The sequence below is a fragment of the Moschus berezovskii genome, chromosome 28 (assembly GCF_049115385.1).
Source record: "Moschus berezovskii isolate FMDL1 chromosome 28, NW_MosBer_1.0, whole genome shotgun sequence".
NCBI lineage: Eukaryota > Metazoa > Chordata > Mammalia > Artiodactyla > Moschidae > Moschus > Moschus berezovskii.
In genome coordinates this window covers 26,679,546-26,702,696 of record NC_142487.1, presented here as the reverse complement: position 1 = coordinate 26,702,696, position 23,151 = coordinate 26,679,546, and the positions used below count along the sequence as shown (strand labels likewise).

Below are 23,151 nucleotides of genomic sequence, written 5' to 3'. Positions count from 1 at the left end.
AATCCTTCCACTGTTATCATACTTGCTCTTCTCCCCTCTGGGGGCTTAACTGGTGGTTCAGTTGGTAAAGAATCTGGCTGCAATGCAGGAGACCCAGGTTTGATCCGTGGATCGGGAAGATCCCCTGGAGAAGGGAATGGTAACCCACTCGAGAGGAGCCTGGTGGGCTGCGGCCCATGGGGAGATGGGGGGCAGTTGGACATGACTGAGCGACTGGCACACGCCTCCCTCTTAGTAGGTATGACTTGCTTGGCCAGTATCCACCAGACATCTTCACCGTGAGGCTTCCAAGCTGTCATGAAGTGTAAAAGCAGTTGCCAACCACTTGAGAACTGTGTGTCCCCAAAGCACACGGAAGCTCCCAGCAAGAGGTTCTACCCGGAGAATCCGCTGCCGTGTTGCAGTGCTGGGTTGTCTCTCCAGGTACAGGCCTGGCTCTCATTCTAGACAGAGGCTGCAGCTGAGGCCATCCGGAATGAGCCCCCATCACTTCTATTTGATAAAGACCAATAACCTCTCCACTCTAGTACTCTTGCCTAGAAAATCCCATGGATGGAGGAGCCTGGTAGGCTGCACTCCGTGGGGTCGCTAAGGGTCGGACACGACTGAGCGACTTCCCTTTCACTTTCCACTTTCACACATTGGAGAAGGAAATGGCAGCCCACTCCAGTGTTCTTGCCTGGAGAATCCCAGGGATGGGGGAGCCTGGTGGGCTTCCGTCTATGGGGTCACACAGAGTCGGACACGACTGAAGTGACTTAGCAGCAGCAGCAGCAACCTCTAAGAGGCTTCCTAGGTGGCGCTAGAGGTCAAGAATCCGCCTGCCAGAGCAGGAGACGCAAGACACAGATCCAATCCCTGGGTTAGGAAGATTCCCCTGTAGAAGAAAATGACAACCGACTCCGGTATTCTTGCCTGGAGAATCCCATGGACAGAGGAGCCTGGTGGGCTACATTCCACGGGGCTGCCAAGAGTCAGACAGGACTGAGCGACTGAACACAACACAATAGACTCAAAAAGGCCAAACAAGATCAGGCTTTCTAAAAGCCACAACAGTGCTATTTAGCACTGGCTGAGCCACATTCGAGTCTTAGATGTCTTTGCGAAGTTTATTTCAGAATATCACCATGTTCAAAGGATTGCCAAAAAGCTTAGCCATGTTAAGGAGCTTTTTATTTTAAAAAATATTTATTTGGCTGCACCATTTAGTTGCAGCATGTGGGATCTAATTCCCTGACCAGGGATTGAACCCTAGCTTCCCTCACTGGGAGCGTGGAGTCTTAGCCACTGGACCACCGGGGAAGTCCCTGAAGAGCTTCTTAAAGCTTATATTAACCAACTATAGAACCTCTGGAAGATGCTAAAAGTTTTGACCCAACATTTAAAAATTCTTTTAGTTTGGGAGGGGGAAAAAATCTATTTTTCTTTAAAAACAGTTTATTAAAGGGCACAAGAGAAAATTTTCTTTAGGAAGTATCCTGCAAATTTTTCTTTCACTTTGCTGATTTCAACAGAAAGAGCCCATTATTGTCGCAATAACCTATTTTAGCAGAGATAAAAACTAAAGGGCAGGCTGCCCCTGGCCCCAACAGATCGCTCCTGCTGGTCATCACCAACTCAGAGCTCAGTCAAGGCACCGGTTACACCAAAAGGAAAACACAGGTGACCGTGGGTGACATTTACTGAGTGCTAGCCTCACTCCAGTGTTCTTGCCTGGAGAATCCCAGGGACGGGGGAGCCTGGTGGGCTTCCGTCTGTGGGGTCACACAGAGTCGGACATGACTGAAGTGACTTAGCAGCAGCAGCAGCCTCAGGCTAAGGAGTCATCTACCAATTTCTGGGGACGCGCAGGGTGCTGAGGGCGGTTCACATCCTCCACTGGAGGCTGAGGGAGGGTGTGCACAAGCCCACAGGTGCTTAAGTGACCCGGTGGGGGTGGGGGTTAATTGCTGTCGTGTCCAACTCTTGCAACCCCATGGATTGTCGCCTGCCAGGCTCCTCTGTCCATACAATTTCCCAGGCAAGAATACTGAAGCAGGTTGCCATTTCCATCTCCGTAAGTGACCTGTAGGGATTCCAAATCCTTAGATCCGAATTGGACAAACCTAAAAGAATGAGGCAGATTTGTAAGTTTTGACCAAGCAGGATGTCGACATCGTATCATTCGGCAAAAAGGGAATATTTTGGCAAAACTGAAGGGTATCTGGAAACCCCACTGGTGTCCTCACCCTTTCCAGTCCCCTGACGTTTTGCAGTGCGGTCCAGGCACCAGCAACACCGTGTCCCCTGGGAGCGCTGTCTCAGGCCCCGTTCCCCCAGACCTCCCGAGCCAGAATCCTCGTCTACCAGGGGCCAGGGCTCTGCGCTTGCAGGATGGCTCTTCCCCAAGACGTGCGTGCCTCAGTGCCTCGCATTTCTTTAAACTCTGCCCCCCGTCCCCGCTCGGAGGTCTTCCCTGACCACGTGGAAATCACCATCTACCCACACCCCCTGCTCCACCTTCCCGCAGAAGCTGGCCCTCCTGAAGTCAGTTTATCACCCGTTCCTCCCACTGGACTGTAACCTTCTTCCAGGCTGGGACTGAGCAGCACCAGGACGGACGGCAGCGAGTGGGATCTTAGGGTCTGATCAACATTGTAACGAAGGACTATTGTATACACAGAGCTAAACTGCAACCCTGGGAATCGGAAAGGGAGGCTGAAGGGCGGAGGGACACGTCCCTTCTACCTTCTGTGCTCTCTGCAGTTTATCAGAGGAGTACACATTGTTGCAAACCCTTATTAAACAATTTATCCAACTATTGCAAGATACACCAAACCACAAGAACAAAGCACATTACACCTTTCCTTCCAAAAGGATTTTAGGCTTTATTCATTTACCAGACTACACTTCTATAAATAAGAAATTATTTCCTTTTAAGGGCCTGTTTGTTTTCCCCAGAAAAAGTGAAGAATTTTTTTAAAAATTTTTTAAAAAATGATTAATTTTTATTGCAGTGTAATTGCTTTACAATGCTGTGTTAGCTTCTACTGTAAACAAAATGAATCAGCTATTCATACACACACACCCCCCCTCCCTTTTGGGTTTCTCTCCCACTGGGACACTACAGTAAAGAAGAATTGTATTTTCAAAACCCAGACGTGACAACTATACCACGTTTGGACTGTGCGCTGTCCTCCCAGCCGGCCAGGCCCAGAGACGGCCCACCCGGTTCCCCTCAAGCTCTGTTCAGCCCGATTATCGTGAGCAGCAGAGAGGTTGAACACATTCAAATCAGAGTCCACAAAAGAAAGCATACTGATGAATCATTTATTCGAACAAGATAAGATGTCTCCACACTGTTTCCTTTTATACAGAAAGTGGAACATTTCAAATATATTAACTTTTCTCTTCAACAAAATTTCTTTCAGTCTGGTCCCAGCAACTGCCTTTTACTTCAGGATTCACGTTTCAATAACACATATGCACCCATGACAGCCAAAAGAGCATACTGTAAGAAAAACACAGTGGGAAATGCGTAAACACAAGTCTAAAATGAATCTATGAACGTTCAGAGCCAGTCTGGTCAGTGCTGGACCAGGACAGAATCAAAGGATGACCTCTTCCCCATGCTTTGTCTCCAAGTGAGCTGTCAGTAACACATGGCAATTCAAACCCCTAACACGCTGATGGACCAAGGATCACACGCCCAACAAACACAGCTAACGTACTACTCATTCCTGCGTAGGCTTCCTATTGTGTTTCAAGAGATTAAAAAAAATATATGGATATTATTCTTGTTGAAGTTGGGAAAATAAGCATTACTAGGCTTGTTGTCCTACTTTTTTCCTATGTTTAAAGATGTGCATAATAAAAAACAAGAAGTATACAGGTGCCATTTTAGAAAACACTATATAAACATAAAAGGTAGATGGAGTCACTTTCACTAACTTAAAATTTACAATTTAAATGACTGATTTGTAGTTAACAGCATATACTCTGCAGAAGAATTAGCCAGCAAAACATTTTAAACCGACTGCATCTCTACAGCTGTACATGTAAAAGCACCAATATTTTTCTTTAAAAATACAGACATACAGATAAATTCCTACCTTAAATTTTGGATAGTCGTTCATTATTATGGTGACCATACCGACATACGGTAAAAACCTAAATTGTGGGATAAACAGCCAGAAATGTAAACAGTGTTTGTAATACGATAGTAATACTTAAGAACACTATGAATCAGCATTAGGGCAAAGGCTTCCTCGGGAACACCACTGACTGGGGCCACAAAAGCAACATATACCGCTGTCTCAAAAGGCTTTATTAGTGAAAAGCAGCAGAGCTCACAGCCAGGACAGTTTTTTAAGAAGGCAAGTCAGGAGAAGGAGATGCTACTTGTCTTCTCTGGCTGCATCCGCTGTAACAGCATGAAAACAGGTGAGCCCCTTTTACAATAGAATCGGCAACTTTCACAAAGCAAGTTCTTAGTTTTTCTTAGGAGAGAAGTAAGACTCAGACAAGCTACATGTAAACTGCTGTGAGAGAGGCCTCTGGGAGCACAGGAGTAAGTGGTTTGTCGGACATGACTGAGCGACTGAACTGAACTGAACTGCAGGAACCCTCATCACTTCCATCGCGTCTGCTTATTCGCTCAGTCGTGTCTGACTCTGCGACCCCACGGACTGCAGCCCGCCAGGCTCCTCTGTCCTCGGGGATTCTCCAGGCAAGAATACTGAAAGGTTAGCCTTTCCCTTCTCCAGGGGATCTTCCCAACCCAGGGATCGAACCCAGGTCTCCCGCACTGCAGGCGGTTTCTTTACGGTCTGAGCCACCAGGGAAGCCCCGTCATTTTCATTGCACAGCACTTTGCAGATGCAACAAACAAGCTGGTTGGGCAGTGAATGCAAATGTGGATCGCATCATTTATACCCAAACGTGATTATGATCCCAGAGATAATAAGCCAGCAGAAACCAGCCAATGAATGACATCGCTGACAAAATCCGGAGAAGGCAATGGCACCCCACTCCAGTACTCTTGCCTGGAGAATCCCAGGGACAGGGGAGCCTGGTGGGCTGCCGTCTATAGGGTCGCACAGAGTCGGACACGACCAAAGTGACTTAGTAGCAGCAGCTGACAAAATCAATGTCAATACAGAATCAGTTTGACCCAAGACTCCATCATGTCACTGGTGATACACAAGGTAATACCTCCTTGGTACCCTCCAGTCTGCCTTAAATTCAACAGCTCCAACCTCTCACTTCTACAAAATCTCTCACCAGAGTGTCTAAAAACACAGGACTGGCCAGCCACAGGTCTCCCTCACGTTCCTGCAGATATTCAGGAGGAAACGCGATAGAGTGAAAGCGGTTAAAACGTGAGCAGGGGGAGAGAAGGGGCAGGAAGAGGCCTCCAACCATAAGCTGATGAGTAAAGCTGCATCTTAGGAAACAGTCACCCGTGTTCTCCAGCCTTACACAGCCGGTGGGATTTCGATGACAGGGGACATTTCTAGCAAGGGTTAATCAGAAAAAGGGCCACCGAGAGAGGGGAAGAATCACCTTTTTGGGTATTTAATAAGAGGAGAAGCTCTGCTGTGTCAATAAGAAGCAGAACTCATGGCTGGAACAATGATGCAAAGACGGATATGAAAAAAAAAAATGATCACAGAACTTTTCTTAGTAGTGAAAAATCAGGGGAACAATCTAAATATCCATCAAAGGAGGACTAGTGAGATAAGTTACAGTTCTCAGAGGAGCAGCATGCAGCTGTTTAAAGGATACAGATATCGATTTGGCACAGAAAGCTATTTCCAACTTCCTGCTGGGTGAAAAAAATTAAACTCCTTTACATAAAATTATATATTATGTATGCACACACATCTATATAGGCACAAGGAATATCTAGGCTATTCACCACAGTGTTAAACAGTAGTTATTTCTGAAAGGATTACTTCTAATTATTTAAAATTTATAAATAACTAAATCTCCAGGTGAGGATTTATTTCCAAAATAGAATTGAATCCATGATATAGATGGAATACTGGCATTCAGCTTTAGATTTCAGGTCCTCGGGAAGTTCTGAGCATATTTTACTCCTTACAAGATGAAGCAGAACTGCTTACAACTCTCCTGACATATCATCTTTGGAATGAATGAGTCCATTAACCTCTACATTTGACTTCTTTGTTTCTAAATATTTTTCTGGTTTCTACATATTCTATGGAACTTAAAAGAAAAGTTAATCCTCACTCACCCTCGGGCTCGCCCCACCACGTCCTTCTTTTCGAGCCAGTTCTGGCCTTCTTTGTACAAGCCTCTATCATCAACTTCATTATTATCTCCCTTAGTCAGAAATTTGATGTCTCCATTGTCTCTGGAAAGCAAAACAATGTCCTTTCAAAGATTGTTTTCAGTGCAGCATCATTAGAACAATGTCAGTTTGGCCTACACTTTACAGGCAAGGGTGGGCATTGAGAAAAGCAGTCAAACATGACTTGATCTTTTTTGCCTTAAGATGCCTGCTGGCAGACAACCATTCAACTCAAGCACAGATCTAATGACAATTTTGTAGACTTAAATTCAAAAACACTGAAGTTACCCGGTTGACCAAAAAGCATGGCATAGCACAGGGTGCCAGGAAGGCCATGATCAGCTCCAGGGTCTACTTCCATCCATTCTTTGTCCTCACGGACCAACAGGTTCACATGGATTATATTCCTCTTGACTCTAGACGTGAATTGAGTACTAGATTACACAGAACTGAACATGAGGTAATTCAAACACAAGTGTTCTCTTAGCTCTTCTCAAACTTTCTTTTCTTTACCAAACATGGGGTGTGTGAATGCCTTATTTCCTTCACCACTGAGCCAAGTGGCATACAATCCAGTTTGCAAACAGGCATTATGAATGGCATAAAACTGCTGTGTTAGAGACAGGTGGGAATTGTTTTAAACATCGTAAACTGGGGCTTACACAGCCCTGACACTAGAAACACAGTATTACAGCCTTATAGAACTATTAAGAGGGTTTATTTTTCAATAAGACAAATGACAAATGTGTTAAAATAATTTGATAAAATACTAAAAGCCCACAAAGATTTGAAACTATGCCAAAGGGAGCTAGCTGATTTGCAGCCATGATTATACAAGAAATTAAGAGGGAAAAAATCTGGGCTGTCACTCACAATTCGTGTAAATTACAGAAAAATATCATTATTTCTCAGTTTTGAGCAACTTCTCATCTTTGGATACTGTTTTAAAATCAGGTGTGAGTTCTGTCACAATCATGACAGGGCATATTTCTCCATCTGTAAGTCATCAAGCACTGCGAACAAGGTAACGCTAGTTGCAGTCCCAGAGTATTAACACAGACGGAAGCAGGGTCATGCTAACGTTCAGAGTCAAATGAAGTGGAAACTTTAAGCATCAAACGTCTTTGGGGAGAATCTCTTATCAGAAATAGACACACACACACACACAACGGAGCAATGCTCCATCATTTAAAATATACTCACAACCAAGATAGTCACGATAACGTGATCACTGACCTAGAGCCAGACATCTTGGAATGTGAAGTCAAGTGGGCCTCAGAAAGCATCACTATGAACAAAGCTAGTGGAGGTGATGGAATTCCAGTTGAGCTATTTCAAGTCTTGAAAGATGATGCTGTGAAAGTGCTGCACTCAATATGCCAGCACATTTGGAAAACTCAGCAGTGGCCACAGGACTGGAAGAGGTCAGTCTTCATTCCAATCCCAAAGAAAGGCAATGCCAAAGAATGCTCAAACTACCGCACAACTGCACTCATCTCACACGCTAGTAAAGTCATGCTCAAAATTCTCCAAGCCAGGCTTCAGCAGTATGTAAACCGTGAACTCCCAGATGTTCAAGCAGGTTTTAGAAAAGGCAGAGGCACCAGAGATCAAATTGCCAACATCCGCTGGATCATGGAGAAAGCAAGAGAGTTTCAGAAAAACATCTCTTTCTGCTTCATTGACTATGCCAAAGCCTTTGACTGTGTCGATCACAATCAACTGTGGAACATTCTGAAAGAGATGGGAATCCCAGACCACCTGACCTGCCTCTTGAGAAACCTGTATGCAGGTCAGGAAGCAACAGTTAGAACTGGACATGGAACAACAGACTGGTTCCAAATAGGAAAAGGTGTACGTCAAGGTTGTATATTGTCACCTTGCTTATTTAACTTATATGCAGAGTACATCATGAGGAATGCTGGGCTGGAAGAAGCACAAGCTGGAATCAAGATTGCCGGGAGAAATATCAATAACCTCAGATATGCAGATGACACTACCCTTATGGCAGAAAGTGAAGAGGAACTCAAAAGCCTCTTGATGAAAGTGAAAGAGGAAAGTGAAAAGGTTGGCTTGAAGCTCAACATTCAGAAAACAAAGATTATGGCATCTGGTCCCATCACTTCATGGGAAATAGATGGAAAAACAGTGGAAACAGTGTCAGACTTTATTTTTTGGGCTCCAAACTCACTGCAGATGCTGATTGCAGCCATGAAATTAAAAGACGCTTGCTCCTTGGAAGGAAAGTTATGACCAACCTTGATAGTATATTAAAAAGCAGAGACATTACTTTGCCAACCAAGGTCTGTCTAGTCAAGGCAATGGTTTTTCCCGTGGTCATGTATGGATGTGAGAGTTGGACTGTGAAGAAAGCTGATCGCCGAAGAAGCGATGCTTTTGAACTGTGGTGTTGGAGAAGACTATTGAGAGTCCCTTATACTGCAAGGAGATCCAACCAGTCCATTCTAGAGGAGATCAGTCCTGGGTGTTCATTGGAAGGACTGATGCTAAAGCTGAAACTGCAATACTTTGGCCACCTCATGTGACGAGTTGACTCACTGGAAAAGACTCTGATGCTGGGAAAGGTTGGGGGCGGGAGGAGAAGGGGACGACCGAGAATGAGATGGCTGGATGGCATCACCCACTCTGTGGACATGAGTTTGAGTGAACTCCGGGAGTTGGTGATGGACAGGGAGGCCTGGCGTGCTGTGATTCATGGGGTCGCGGAGAGTCGGACACGACTGAGCGACTGAACTGAACTGAAGACACATACCTAATTTTAATTCTACGACACATGCAAGTAAAAGACTAAGGTGCACGAAGGTAAATGAATAACCAAATAAATAAAATGTAACATTTTCACTAATCACTTGACTGTACTCTCTCAGGGAAACAATATATTTGAGCTAGAAACAATTGCTTCTGGTCCCCAAGAAGTATCCTATTAAGTCATCACTGACGTTTAAGGGAAAGGCAAAACTGTTTGGGGGGGGGGGTGGAATTAATGCAGGATATGCAATAATCAAACCACGGGAGGGGCTGGGGAAAGGAACGTTTATTCATCCAAGGCTAGTATTACTGCTGAGAATGCCAACTGGTCCACAGTGACAGAGAGAATCAGGTAGCTTTCTGCATTTCAGGAGATAATTCTCTCACCAAAATGATCCTCAGTTACCATGAGATGTGATTTTCTTTTGAGACTCCTTCAAATAATTAATATTACGCAAGAATACATTCCACCTTAGCTTGTACAGCAAGTTTGTCAAGTGCTTTAGTAAACATCAGTTAATTTCATCCTCACACTCGCCCTGGGGGTTACTGTGGGTAAAGTACTGACATTCACATCTGACCGCCTGAGTTAAGTCGCAGGTCCAAAGTCACCCCAATCACTAAATGGCAAAACTAGGAACATAATCCAGTGTTTTTGCTACTTTCTAATCAATCATTAAAGTTGTCCACAATCTTGTCTACAAAACAAAATCAGAGAGAAGTAAAGGTTCTTTACTTTTCGTGAACTTTGATTACTCTGTGAACTATTGGGATGTCGCGTCCTTCGACTTTGAAAACAACGATTTCTCCAGCTCTAATGGGGTCTTCCCGGAAATTCGTTAGGAACAGAAGGTCGCCCCTGTGAAAGGCTGGCTCCATGCTGCCGCTGGAAAGAAACACAAAGTAGTGTCAGAAGTGCCCTGGGCTCACCAGGCAAACGTTTCAAATCACAAAGGATATTAACAAACATACTACTTGGAATGTCAACTTCTGCCAACCGTCAAGCAGATCTGTGAGCAATAAAACACGCTCCAGAGACTCCCGTCTGACTGCTCAGGGTGACAGCGGCGAGAAAGGGAGCGACTTCTTCTTGGATTTGAGCAAGAAAAGGGTGCTGGTGGCCCCTCGATGTATTAGGTGGAAAAAGACCTAAGAATAAGCTGGACTCCTTGAAGTAAAAATCCATTCTTATTAGCCTTATAAGGGTTTTACATCTATCAACACAAATACCATTTTTCATTCAGAACTGGAGACTCTTAAAGCTGGTTAATACTCGAGGGTCCTTCCTGCATTCTGTCATGAGTATGTCATTTAGTGGAAGCCGAAATCATTGAAACAGAATTCATTTCACATGTGCTTCTAAATAAGACCGAAATACAGGGGTCTGACAACCAACGATGAGTTCGTTTGTCGAGGGCAGGAAGGGGGAGAAAGAACCAGTCTGACGAAGAGACGGGGTGCGTTACAGGAAGACGTGGGTTCACAACAGGAGCCATTCCAGATGCCGGTCGTCCCGTCCCGCAGGGCTGCTGACCCTCTACTTGTCAGCGCCCGAGGAAGGTAGCCAGGAGGCAGGTAGCCGAGACTGGCCTGCAACTCCTGAGAGGTTTATGTTATTGCCTTGCCTTGAGGCTTGCAGGATCTTAGTTCCCTGATCAGGGACTGAACCTGCGCCCTTGGCAATGAAAGCTTGAAGTCCTAACCACTGAATTGCCAGGGAATGGCCAAGAGGCTTATTTTTAAGTGAAACCACTGCCACTAAGTCTGGTAATAGATTCTGCAATCAAAAACAAAATGTGAATTAAAAGGGTACAAACAGCTAGAAACAGAAATGACTAAGAGGAACAGAAAGAGAAGATCTCTAAGTAAAAACAAATTTGTTCTTCCCCCAGCATAGAACACTGGAGGGACATGAGCTTGAGCAAGGTCCAGGAGCTGGTGCTGGGGAGGCCTGGCGTGCTGCAGTCCATGGGGTCGCAGAGCGGACGGCCTGACTGACAACATAGAAAGTTATTTGTCCCCCCAACACAGAAATTCATCTTGTCATCTTCTGAAAATACAACATAATTGCTTCAGGGTTTCATTTTCTTTTAAAGAATGACAGTTAAAATGCTTAGGATAATTTCTTAATCTACTGCTTCATCTTTACTTCAACAGAATTCCTGAAGACATGCAGTGGGAAGAGAACCATCTCAGTCTATGATAACAAGGACCTCGTTGTTTGTTTAAAAAAAAACTCCCTGAACAAGTCTTAGAGGTAGGAAGTGTGCACTGCAGTTTGGCATAGAGTCATTATCTACGACATATTGTCCTATCTATTATTAGGAGAGCAGTTCTTTGAAATGTTTAAGTTACGTCTAATAACAACTTACACTTGCTTTCCTTAAGGGGCCAGGAAGTCCCCGAAGGTCACACATCCCTTGTGACGTCAACAGCTTATGCTGACCAACCAAACTGCTCTAGAATTGTAAAGGATGCTTTAAAAGAAGGAAAAGTCCCCACATGCTGCAATTTCACAATGATCTCTGCACGCAAGTGTGTCTGTGGATTGAAGAAGAGCCAGAACACCTCAGAGAGAGTCCTGTGTGTCTGTGGATTGAAGAAGAGCCAGAACACCTCAGAGAGAGTCCTGGCTCTGCAGAAACAACTGCGAGAGGGAAGCAACGTGGCCTCACTAGACCTCAGCTACCTTATCTGTTGAATGACAGGGCCCATCTGAATTTGAAGGGTTTAATTTCTTCTTTTTTCCCCCCAAAAGCCTTAAAATCCTTCTTTCAAATGAAATCTTACCAGGTAAAGTATAATCACATAAGATGTGTATAAGTGGAGCTGTCATGACTGAAGCAAGGCTAAGGGGGTCCATGAGCCTGGTCCCCTTCTCTCTCCTAACTCATCCCTTTGGGCGCTCCTGTGAGCACCAATGAGTCAGAGTCCCCCTCAGCTCTGCGTGTGACTTCTGCCATCCTCAGGCGCCTAACTTTATGAAAATGCTCTATCTCTAGAAGTGGGTCCCTTGGCCAGTCACAGAAGGGCGGCCCTGTGAAGCCAGGGCCAGAGCTGCCCCCATCACGTGGCTGCAGGGCCCAGAGGAGGGACAGGGAGCCAGGAGCCCTGCTGCTTCTCCTGCCCTGGTTGGCTCTGACCTTGCCCACAGCACTGCTACAGCCTGCCTCTCCCCCTGCAGAGCAAAGGGGCTCCACGCCCACCTCAGGGAGACTCAACTATCTAAGGCATATTAGCACCTTCAAGCACTTGAAAGTGAAGGTGATAGTCGATCAGTCATGTCTGACTCTTCACAAGTCCATGGGCTGTAGTCCGCCAGGCTCCTCTGTCCATGGAATTCTCCAGGCAAGAATACTGGAGTGGGTTTGCCATTCCCTTCTCCTAGGGGTCTTACCGACCCAGAGATCGAACTTGGGTCTCCTGCATTGCAGCAGATTCTTTACCCTCTGAGCCACCAGGGAAGCACAAAACATTGAAAGATGGAAGTAAATCATACTACCCTGGAGCGTGAGATCAACATGATGAAATGCCTCAAATGTCTAATGATAAAGAAGATTTTTCAACAAAAGCCAGAAAAAAAATGAAACCTTTTCAAAACAAGTGCCAATAAAGAACACTCTGAAGCTTGGCCAACTGAGACACTGAGCTTGGGGTGTACACGCTGCCCCTGGGCCGCCGACAGCAGCCGGGCAGCTGGCGGGACCCACCTCAGCACCACCACGATGGGGCTCTCGCTGCTGGTGAGGACGATCAGGCCCTTCCAGATCATGAGCGCAGACGACACGATCATGGCGAAGTTCAAGACCTGGTAGTAGAGCTGGAAGGAAACAGGGCAAACCGGACGTGAGGACCATGGCAGAGCATCCACTCCCCCAAAGTCGGAGATGTGCTTGTTTTAAAAAAAAAGCTTTAGGACTTTTTTTGGCCTAAAGTGACTTTAGGAATTGAAACTCGTTCACACAAACTACAAAATTAGGTAAAATTTCAATTTTTGACCATGGAAAGTGAAAGTGTTAGCTGCATCTGACTCTTTGTGACCCCATGGACTGTAGCCCCCCAGGCTTCTCTGTCCATGGAGTTCCCCAGCTAAGAATACTGAACTGAGTTGCCATGCTCTTCTCCAGGGGATCTTCCTGACCCGGGGGTCAAACCCGGGTCTCCTGCACTGCAGGCAGTTTCTTTACCATCTGAGCCACCAGGGAAGCCTCTTTGACCATGGATCGCCCACATATCTTTTCTCCTTCAATGAAAGAAAAGGAGAGGGAGGAAGCCAGAGTAACCCACGGGACCTGCTTTGTTAACGCCTGGGTACAACTTTCCTTACCTCTTCAGAGTCCCCCAGAGCCTTCAAGCCTGAGGGCCCCGCCTCCCACCCCAGTGCAGAGGGCAGCGGTCTCGCGAGAGCCTGGCCCACGCGGCACGGTTCACCTGAGCCCCAGATGAGAGTGCACAGTCCCGGTCCTGAGCGCTCTGTTCTACATGAGGCCATTCTGCCTCGGGAGCTACAATGCACAAGCCAACAGAAACCGCAAATGCCTGACTGCTTACAGAGCTTCCACAAACATTCTAACTGATGAGCATCGGGGAGTGGGGGAGGCGAGAGGCAGGTTCCAGGAGGAAGGGACCTTTGCATACTGACGGCTGACGCGTGCTGATGTACGGCAGAAACCAACACAATACGGTAAAGCGATCCTTCAATTAAAAATCAGCAAGTTAAAGAAAAAAAGAACACAGCGCGAAGGCCACCCGAGTCAGCGCCTGGTTCTACCTAGATACCCTCACTCCAGCTGAGACCAGGGGACCCAGGTCCACAGCGCCGCCCATCCCCACCCTCCTCCAGGACGGCTCCTGACTGGGACCTGCCGAACGAAGAAAGAGTTCTAATGGCAGGCTCAAACACGCGAAGATACACTGAGTAAAAAATGCAGGCTGCAGTAGGATCTCCACAGTTTCTAAAGCAAACACAAGGAGACCCTCTGAGATGCTAAGAGAGGCTGTCTTAGCATGGTGGAATCATGAGTGAGTGAACTGTCTTCTTTAAGCTATTTTACTCTTGATCCTTTAAAATTCTTATGATGAGCGTATATTAATTTCAAAATCTGAGAGGGATGAGAAGTATTTAAAGGAAGACCAATTTGACGTTAAAGTACACTAAAATAATCATTGTATTAATTATTAGTGCATTAAAATAAGCATTTTGAAGACTGTGACAAAACATGAAGACATATTCTGATACGACAGGAAGGAAAGAAAAGCAAAGTCTCTTTTGCTAAAATTGGAATTGTGTGCAAGTACATACTTTGAGGTGATTGTGAAGATTACAAAAGTGGGGACAAAAGGTGAATTAAAATAACTAAGATATTTTGATGTAGTCAGTGAAAACAGGAAAACAAAATTAAAGTTACATACCATTTTTTAAAACTCTCTGGCAAAAGTGTCAATAGCAAATTATGAAACTAAATTCCCAGGTGAACAAAAAAGGAAACTGGAGTGCTGAATGGATATTAAGTCGGGCTATAAGATATCAAACCGTTGCTGCTAAAGTAAAATCAACTTTTTGAGTCACATCAGTCTAAAGCAGAAGTTACTCACTGGAGTTCACATTCAAAAACTTGGCCACCTGCTCCGCTTGACTTACGGGATTTAATAAACAACCGTTGTTTCATTATGAATTGCCGCTCTGATTAGGAAAGGCCCAAGTCATGGTTTTCTACAGAGATGTCCAATTTTATACAGGTTTTCAAACCACTGGGCTCCACTCTAATAAAACAAATTATACAATCTTGCCACTTACCTAATAAAGACTATGTACTAAGAATACATTTTCAAGTATGATTGTGTATGCTTGAAAAATTCATTGAGGGGAAGTAAAACCAATTCCTCAAAAAAAAAAAAAATTTCCTCTGAGTAAGACATCTATTTGCTAAAGATAGTCAATTATATAGAAGTCTAACAAACTAACTAATCTAATCAAGCTAGGTTCAAATCCACAGATCACCCTTCTAACAACCTACCTTTAAGTGATCTACTATCTAAGCCTAGAATTGAAATCCTGGCATCTAGAAATAGTCATTTTGATGGAACTACTGACAAGCTGATTGGAAATACGCACCCCACATTACACTGGTGCCTTTTCTTGTTCATCTCTGGCTACCGACCCTGTATGCTTGGCACTTCATAACCCAGCAGAGTTTAGAAACAAGCCCACACTCAGTCTTTGGCAAGCAAAGATGAAATAACCAACGTCTCAGCGTTTTAAACAAACATTTCAGACCAGATATTGTGACTGGCGGGGCAGCAAAAATGCCAGTGGCTGTTTTTCTTCCTCTCTTCCTCACTGCAGAAACAAAGAGTCCTTGTTTTTGCATGTGGCTCTTTCCTTAATTAACAGTAAGCAAGGGCAGCAGAAAAAGGAGGTCCCACTTCCAAGACTGGTGGAGCGAGCATGCCTGAAAAGGTGTCATAGGATTCTATTTTGGAGGGAAAAAGAAAAAAGACAAAACTTAAAAAAAAAAAGTACAAGGAGGCATCAGATTTGAGCTTTTGAATTTTAATTAGAACACGAGCAAAATGTAGGCAATTGCAAACTAATGGGGCTTATCACCGAGAGTGGGAACACACAGAACTTTTCAAAGGCAAACCGACTTAGGGTTTGACACACTCCTCAGAAGACCTTCACTGGCAGTGTGCAGTTGATAATTGGTACCAGGTTTAGAGACACTCAAAAGACCTACCCAATTAAATTCAGATTTTTAATTAAGTCTCTGCTTGGGGTTGGGGGTGGAGACGGGCGGAGGTGAGCTGGCTTCCCTGGTGGCTCAGGGGTAAAGAATCCAGCTGCCAATGCAGGAGATGCAGGTTCGATCCCTAGGTAGGGAAGATTCCCCGGAGAAGAAATTGGCAACCCACTGCAGTATTGTTGCTGGGGCAGTTCCATGGAGCCTGGCGGGTGGCAGCCCATGGGGTACCAAAGAGTCGGACATGACTGAGCGACTTCACAACAACTGCTTCCTGGAGGATTTTCTTGTAGCCGCATCAACGCTCAGGGCATCTGTTGGCTTTTCAAGCTACTGATAATCTCTTGCCGCAACCCATCTTCACCACACAAGCTCCCAGGAGCTCATCTGACACGCACCCCTAGAGACAAGCAGGTTTCTCAACCCCGTTCACCAGATGCAAGCCCCCGAACCCCTGCGCTCGTCTGAAATCCTACTTGGAAGAAAGGGGAGAGAGAGGGAGACGGAGGCTGGCCAAGGGGCGGGCAAGCGGGAAGTCCTCCTCGGAGGCGCTGTCAGGAGGGACGACGCCCAGGAGCCCGGAGACCCCGCGGCGAGCCGGCTCCGGCATTCGCGGCGCCGCCAGAGCAGGGCGTCCGAGGCGGCGGCCAGGGAGCACCCCGGAAGCCCGTCGGGACGGCGGGATCGGCCCAAGGAGACGGAGAAGGAGCGGCGCGCCCTCCCGCACGAGGCGCCGCCTCTGGTCCCGAGCCCCCGGGCAGGGACGACGCCGCGCCGCGGGTCGGGGCCGCAGGGGCGGCTCCCTGTCGCGGAAGCTCTGCCCCCGGGCCTGCCGCGCCCCCGCGGGCCGCCCTCACCTGCCGCTTGTTCATCTTCCTCAGGTCCCCGAAGATGTCCAAGCCGGACGCGGGGAGGCGCGCCCCCATGGCGCCGGCGCGCACCATGCTGGGCTCTCCGCGGGGTCTGGGCGCACGCCGAGGCCGCCGCCGGGCTCCGGGAGTCGCGGACAGCGCGGAGCGCCGGCCCGGCCCCGCCCACCGGCCGCCCGAGCGGAGGCGCCCCCGGGCGTCTGGGAGTTGTAGTCCGGCGAGTCTCGGCCGCCGATACAGCCAGAGGGAGCCAGCAGGAAGAGAACTACCACTCCCAGAGTTCCGCACGGCGGGCGCCGCGTCCGGGGTCGAACCAGGGCTTCGCGGGCCGGGGGCGAGCGGGCTGAGAAGCCTCGTCCGCCCCTGGCGAGGGAACTGCGCGGGGAACTTGCGTGTCGCTCGGGCCGCTCGGGGACGGAACTGCTTAAGAGCAACCGAGTTCCCCAAGACTCTGGTCAGGCGCCAGGCGGACACCTAAAGCCTGGGCATTCACCGAGCCGTGTATCTAGGCCATTGGATGAGTGCGACGACGGAAGGCGGGGCTTTCACCGCGCGGCGGGCGGGGGCGGGGCCTGGCGGGGGCGGGCCTTTTGAAGCTCCCAGTTCCGCGCTCCGCAGGACTTTTTCAGTTGAGTTCAGTCGCTCAGTTGTGTCCGACTCTTTGCGACCCTATGGACTGCAGCACGCCAGGCCTCCCTGTCCATCGCCAACTCCCGGAATTTACCCGGAATCATGTCCATGATGATGCCATCCAACCATTTCATCCTCTGTCATCCCCTTCTCCCACCTCAATCTTTCCCAGCATCAGGGTCTTTTCAAATGAGTCAGTTCTTTGCATCAGGTGGCCAAAGTATCGGAGCTTCAGCATCCGTCCTTGGAATGAATATTCAGGACTGATTTCCTTTAGGTTGGACTGGTTGGATCTCCTTGTAGTCCAGGGGACTCTCAAGAGTCTTCTCCAACATCACAGTTCAAAATCATCAAATCTTTGGACCTCAGCTTTCTTTGTAGTCCAACTCTCACAGACTAATGTAAACTTAATCAGGAGGTGACTCCAATTGTAGCTGCTATTCCAGATCTTTACCTGAGCAAATCAACAGAGCCGCTGGCACTTGGTACGTAGCTATTGACCAAAATAAGTCTTTTTTCAATACCAATTTGTAAGGACCACCAGAAGCAATTTGCTTTTACCTGGAAAAGCCATCAGTATACCCTCACAGTCTTGCCTTGGAATTATGTCAGTTTGGGGGCTTCCCTGGTGGCTTACATGGTAAAGAATCTGCCTGCAATACAGGAGACCTGGATTCAGTCCCTGGGTCAGGAAGATCCCCTGGAGAAGGGCATTGCAACCCACTCCAGTATTCTTGCCTAAAGAATCCCATGGGCAGAGGAGTCTGGGGCTACAGTCCACGGGGTCAAGAAGAGTCAGACACGACTGACTGACTCACCCATACACACATCCTACTGTCTGCCATATTTTCAGAGATGTTGATCATTAGGACACTCTGAAAAAATATCACATTGTTCCTACATTGATAAAATTATACTGGCTGGAGCTGATGAATATGTAGTAGTAAATACTTTTTTTTTTTTTTGGCTGCACCACACAGCTTATGGGAACACAGTTCCCTGACCAGGGATTGAACCTGGGCCACAGGTCACAGCAGTGAAAGCCCAGAATCCTAACCCCTAGGCCACCAGGGAACTCCCAGGAAGTAGTAAGTAGTTTTGATGCTTCAGTCAGAAACGTACAAACTAGAGGGAGTGAGAAAAAAGCAAAAATTTCACTTTTACCGTCTTAGTCATGTTTCTGGAAGTTCAATAGTCTGAATCGTGTGGAGCGATCCCTTTCAAGGCGAAAAACCATTTGCAGCACCTCTAACAACCACCTTGAATAACGAGAACAACACTGGCAATAAAGAGAACAGAATAAAGAATAAAGACAGCAAGAATGTCTCTTAAATAAAGAGAACAACACTGAAGTACTTTCAGAATTTGGAGGCCACGTTGAATGTGTTACACCAACCCACCTACAAAGTGGCCATAAGCCTGCCAGTTTTAAAGGGAAGACTCCACAGCCAGTCCAGATCCAGTGTAAGCTGCTCTACCTCTTAGATCGTGTGAGCCAACAGATACAATAATAACGTGGAATAGAGTGTTGACGGCAAATAAGTATGTTTCTGCAAAGTCTAGCAAGCACCAAAAGAGCATCACAGGGCAGCCTATTAGGATTTCAGAGTTAATGTGTACCCTCCTCTGCAGACATCTACTCTCTTTTTTTTTTTTTTGCCATGCCACGTGGCTCACATGTTCCCCAAGCTGGGGTTGAAGCCATGCCTCCGCGGTAAAAGTGCCAAGTCCTAACTGATGGACTGCCAGGGATCTCCTATAGACACCTACTCTGCTTTTGAGAAACAACTTCTGTATTGGGCCTCAGAAAATCCTTAAAGCCCAACTGTGGTACATCCGTCAACCATGGAGCCCAAATTTTCCATCAGGTACCAGGCATTTTAGGACCCACTTGGCTACAAGGACAGGTATGTGCAGGAACAATAGATCCTCCGGTGGAATGGAAACTAACAAGACCAGAGACCTTTTCCTGCCCGGAGCGTCATGTGTGGTCTCCCCATCTCCTCTCTTGCCAATTTGTTCCAATTTATGCTGCAATAAGTGTGTGTGTGACTTGGTAGTTCTATAAGATAGAATGCCAAGAAATTGAATTACTGAGCCAAAAAATTATGAACCCTTAAATTTTTAAATTCACAGACACTGTTGCCACAGTTCTGCCTTTCAAACAAAATACTCTATGCGCTTCAGGTCTGGGTGATTTCAGAGCCTGAATCACCCACTATTGACCAGTTGCTCCATTTAGAATCACAACCTCTAACACTTGAAAGGGATTGAGAATCCATCTGGGTCAACTTCCAACCCACAGCAGGCAGCCCCTCTGAAACGCTGGACGACCGTCAAGCCCCTCCTGAAACATTGTGCTCAGTCCCTGAGTCGTGCCTGACTCTCTGCGACCCCGCAGGCTGCAGCCTGCCAGGCTCCTGTGTCTGTGGAATTCTCCAGGCAAGGATACTGGAGCGGGTTGCCATTTCCTCCTCTAGTGGATCTTCCCGACCTGGGGACTGAACGCTTGTCTCCTGCCTCTCCTGCACTGCAGGTGGATTCTCTACCGCTGAGCCACCTGGGAAGCCCCCTAAATTCTCTTAAGTTTGCCAAATCCAAGCGCATGCCTTGGGTGGCTCAGCCTCTCCTCTGCTCTTGTCTGCCCTCTGAATCCCCTCGCCCCCAACAAAGGACTGCAGGAGCAGACACGGTTCCAGATGGGAGTTTCAACCCTCAGTTTCTAAGTTCAAGTTGCCTCCTACAGACTGATGGTGTTGCAAACCAGCATCATCCCTGCTTCACTTGGGCTTCATGGAGAGAGAGAGGACTGATGCTTAAATGAGCACAAACAGGAAGCCTTGGAATCTGCTCAGCCCTGGCAAGAGTGCTGGAGGCTGGCGGGGTAGGAATGAATCCCGCCGTCTCAGACCTGACTCAGCCACACGGAGGGCATGTACCAAAGGTCAGCTTTCTGAGTCGCTCCCTGCCTTCGCCGGCTTCTTCGTCGGTGGAAGGATGTGTCTCAGAAGGACTGCACTGCGATCCAGGGGTGTCATCGTCAGAAGGTGGACGTTCGGGCTGCCTCCCCGTTCTCCTCAGTCTCTCTCCCACTCTGATGCCTAAGCGCGTTTGTCCAAACGAGCCACTTCTCTAATGGCCACGCGTGTCTCTCTGAGCTCACTCTTCTGAATGCCTCCCAGTTGTTACAACAAGCCCTGGGGAATGTGTGCTAAGAGATGTGTCAGGAATAGTAAGGGGAGGAGGGGGAGGAGGAGAGAGAGAGGAAGGAGCACGGGAGGAGGCAGGCGGGGAGGAAAAGGACGTCGTGAACCAAAGGTGCCGTTTCAGTTTGTGTCCCCTGTCATGTGGCTGTTGTGAGAAAGTGCATTTGGCTTCTAAGTTTAAGTGTGTGTGCGTGCGGGCTCAGTCACTTCAGTCGTGTCCGACTCTTTGCGACCCCATGAACTGTAGCCCGCCAGGCTCCTCAGTCCATGGGACTCTCCAGGCAGGAATACTCGCATGGGGTGCCATGCCCTCTTCAGGGGATCTTCCAGACCCAGGGATCAAACCTGCGCCTTCGGCCTCTCCTGCATTGCAGGCAGATTCTTTATCCACTCACCCACTGGGGAAGCCCAAGTTTAACTATATACTCTACTTTTAAAAAAAGCTGTGAAGCTCAATACCTTCTGCGAGAGTGCGATAGACAGGGGAAGCAAGCCTCTGTGACGCTGGGGACCCGGGAATAAGACTCGGGGCTTCCGGGCTGCCCTCCCGGCTGTGCCCACACTTAGCAGCGTCACCGTGAACCACCCATCTTCCTCCTTGGGCCGCAGTATCCTCATCTATACAAACATCATTGTGACTCTGAAGTCCCATGGCAAGTATAAGTCTCAGAATCATGGCCACCAGGAAACAAAAGCAGAAATCTACTTTCCCATAACTTAGAAAAGTTGTATTAAAGCCCCTTCCTGCCTGGTTTGCAGAAACTGAATGTAGAGACTTTTCGGTTTTAAAACTGGGTCAACTTTTGAGATTTTTGAGAAACTCTCGCGCCCCTCCCTTTCCTCTCCAGATGGCAGCTGAGGCTCGGGCGGTGCACCCTGAGTTTCAGGGGCTGCTGTCTGCCTCTGCCTCTCTCCTGATCCGTCTCACGCCTGTTGCGGCATCTTCGGGAAGGCCGTCTGTCCCACCGTGTGCTTAGACGCGGCCTGTTCCACCGCTAAGCCGCTGGATGCTGTCCCCCCCCAGCCCCCACTGAAGCGCCCAGGGTCCCGTCGTGGCCTCCGGCCTCCAGAGCAGCGTGGATCACCTCAGGCCCCAGACGCTGGGCTTTGGGTCTTTCTTGACCGGCTTCCCGAGTGCTCCTGGCTCCCGCGTGGGTTTTGGTGGTGCTGTCCCTCAGTGTCGTCTGGCCCTAAGGCCCCTCGTCTCTGAGCCATTACCCCTACCCCACGGAGGCCCGGGGACGCCGCACGCCCTGGGCGGTCCAGGCGCCGCGCCTCTGCTGTGGCACGCTCCATCCTAGAAGAGCTGCCTCCCACCGTGCTCCGCCTTCAGCACTCGCCTGGCAGGCACGCGGGAGGGCCCTTGGTGACCCCTCCTGACTCTCCTCTGCGCTTTCCGCCCGTTCCTCCCTTTGAACTCTGAAGAGGAGGCAAGGAGAGAAACGAATCCTTCACAACTTTCTGGTTTCGTATCTAAACGGTAACTTTGATCTTAGGGGTCAAGAGTCCACCACCTGAATCGCACGTTGTGAAACGACCTCGAATCCCTCAGAGTGGGGACTCAGTCTTGACCACCTGTGATGCGACAAGTAACCTTGGGGAACGAAGGAGGAGATGAAAAAGCAGGACATGGAGCGGAGAGCAAAGCCACTCACAGTGCATAGGACAGTTCTGTGACGTGACTTTCTAAGGATGATGCCTCGGTTTAAATTTAAGGATTTGTTGTTCTTAAAGAAACTCATTAAAATGCATATATTTAGTGAATACTTGCCGCTTGCGTTGTTCTGGAAGTTGGGGGTTCAACAGTGCCTGACGCAGATATGGTTCTTGCTTGCATGGCATTTTCGCCTGGTAGAGAGCAAGATAATGAGCAAGTAAACAAAAATGAAGAATTAGGATAATTTCGTTTCTTAATTTTTAAAATGTATTTTATTAAAGTATGGCTGATTTACAACGCTGTGTGAATTTCTGCTCTACAGAGAAGCAATTCAGTCATACTTGCTTTCATATTCTTTTCCATTATGTTTATAACAGGATATTGAATATAGCTCCCTGTGCTATAGCGTAGGAGCTTGTTGTTAGGAAAGATTTAGACATTTATAATGTCATGGGTGATGAGGAGCCAGCCATGCCATCTAAATCTTGGGCACGTTTGGAATCTGAGTTCATGGGGACCCTCCGGGGCAGGAGAGCCCTGGGGTCTTTAAAACTCCGGCAGGACCTGGGAGACAGGACCAGGCAGTGTCCACAAGGCCCCCGCGTGGCGGGAGAGACCGCTGTCACATGTCAGCCCTCAGGCCAGGGACACGCAGGACCAGGGACGGACCGGTAGGAAAGCGGGGCAGAGACAGGCCTATCGGCTGGCTGTCAACAAGGGCAGCCTGTGCTCCGGCGGGACCCCGACGGCAGCTCCAGGGCCTGTGCTGCTGCCACCAACAGTGGCCGCCCCCGTGACCACCCAGCCCGGCCCAGGGTGGACCCCGACAGAGCTCCTGCAGTGAATTCCCCCTGCACTTTCGGCTTTGGGTGTCCTTCCCTCAATGCCTGCAGCGGCGTGCAGCCATGTCACTTCCACGAGCCAGTAAAGAAGAGAAGTTGTGTTTCTAGAAAAAGGGAACGAGGGCCTGCGGTGATGCACAGGG

The 23,151-nt window shown here is 48.0% G+C and overlaps 1 protein-coding gene across 3 annotated transcripts; it reads right to left on the bottom strand.

Annotated features, from left to right (window-relative positions):
- Positions 1-3,295: 3,295 nt before the first annotated feature.
- SEC11C (SEC11 homolog C, signal peptidase complex subunit) lies at positions 3,296-16,845 on the bottom strand. Of its 3 annotated transcripts, none has more exons than XM_055417464.2 (6): positions 16,662-16,845; positions 12,775-12,884; positions 9,801-9,950; positions 6,239-6,358; positions 4,092-4,149; positions 3,296-3,490 (listed from the first exon to the last, which is right to left on the bottom strand). In XM_055417464.2, exons 1-6 carry the CDS (start codon positions 16,746-16,748, stop codon positions 3,437-3,439), a joined length of 579 nt encoding a protein of 192 aa, XP_055273439.1. In that variant the 5' UTR covers positions 16,749-16,845; the 3' UTR covers positions 3,296-3,436. The 3 variants fall into 3 exon arrangements, with proteins under 3 accessions (XP_055273439.1, XP_055273440.1, XP_055273441.1); XM_055417465.2 differs by lacking the exon at positions 16,662-16,845 and adding an exon at positions 16,281-16,304; XM_055417466.2 differs by lacking the exon at positions 16,662-16,845 and adding an exon at positions 15,180-15,201.
- Between the last annotated feature and the right edge of the window lie 6,306 nt (positions 16,846-23,151).

Excerpts from the sequence above, each read along its gene's own strand:
- SEC11C (XM_055417464.2), bottom strand. The coding sequence starts at position 16,748 with ATGGTGCGCGCCGGCGCCATGGGGGCGCGCCTCCCCGCGTCCGGCTTG. Across the intron at positions 9,951-12,774 it reads CCCATCGTGGTGGTGCTGAG|CGGCAGCATGGAGCCAGCCT; the intron begins GTGGGTCCCGCC and ends GTTTCTTTCCAG. Across the intron at positions 4,150-6,238 it reads GTGGTGGGGCGAGCCCGAGG|GTTTTTACCGTATGTCGGTA; the intron begins GTGAGTGAGGAT and ends CCCACAATTTAG.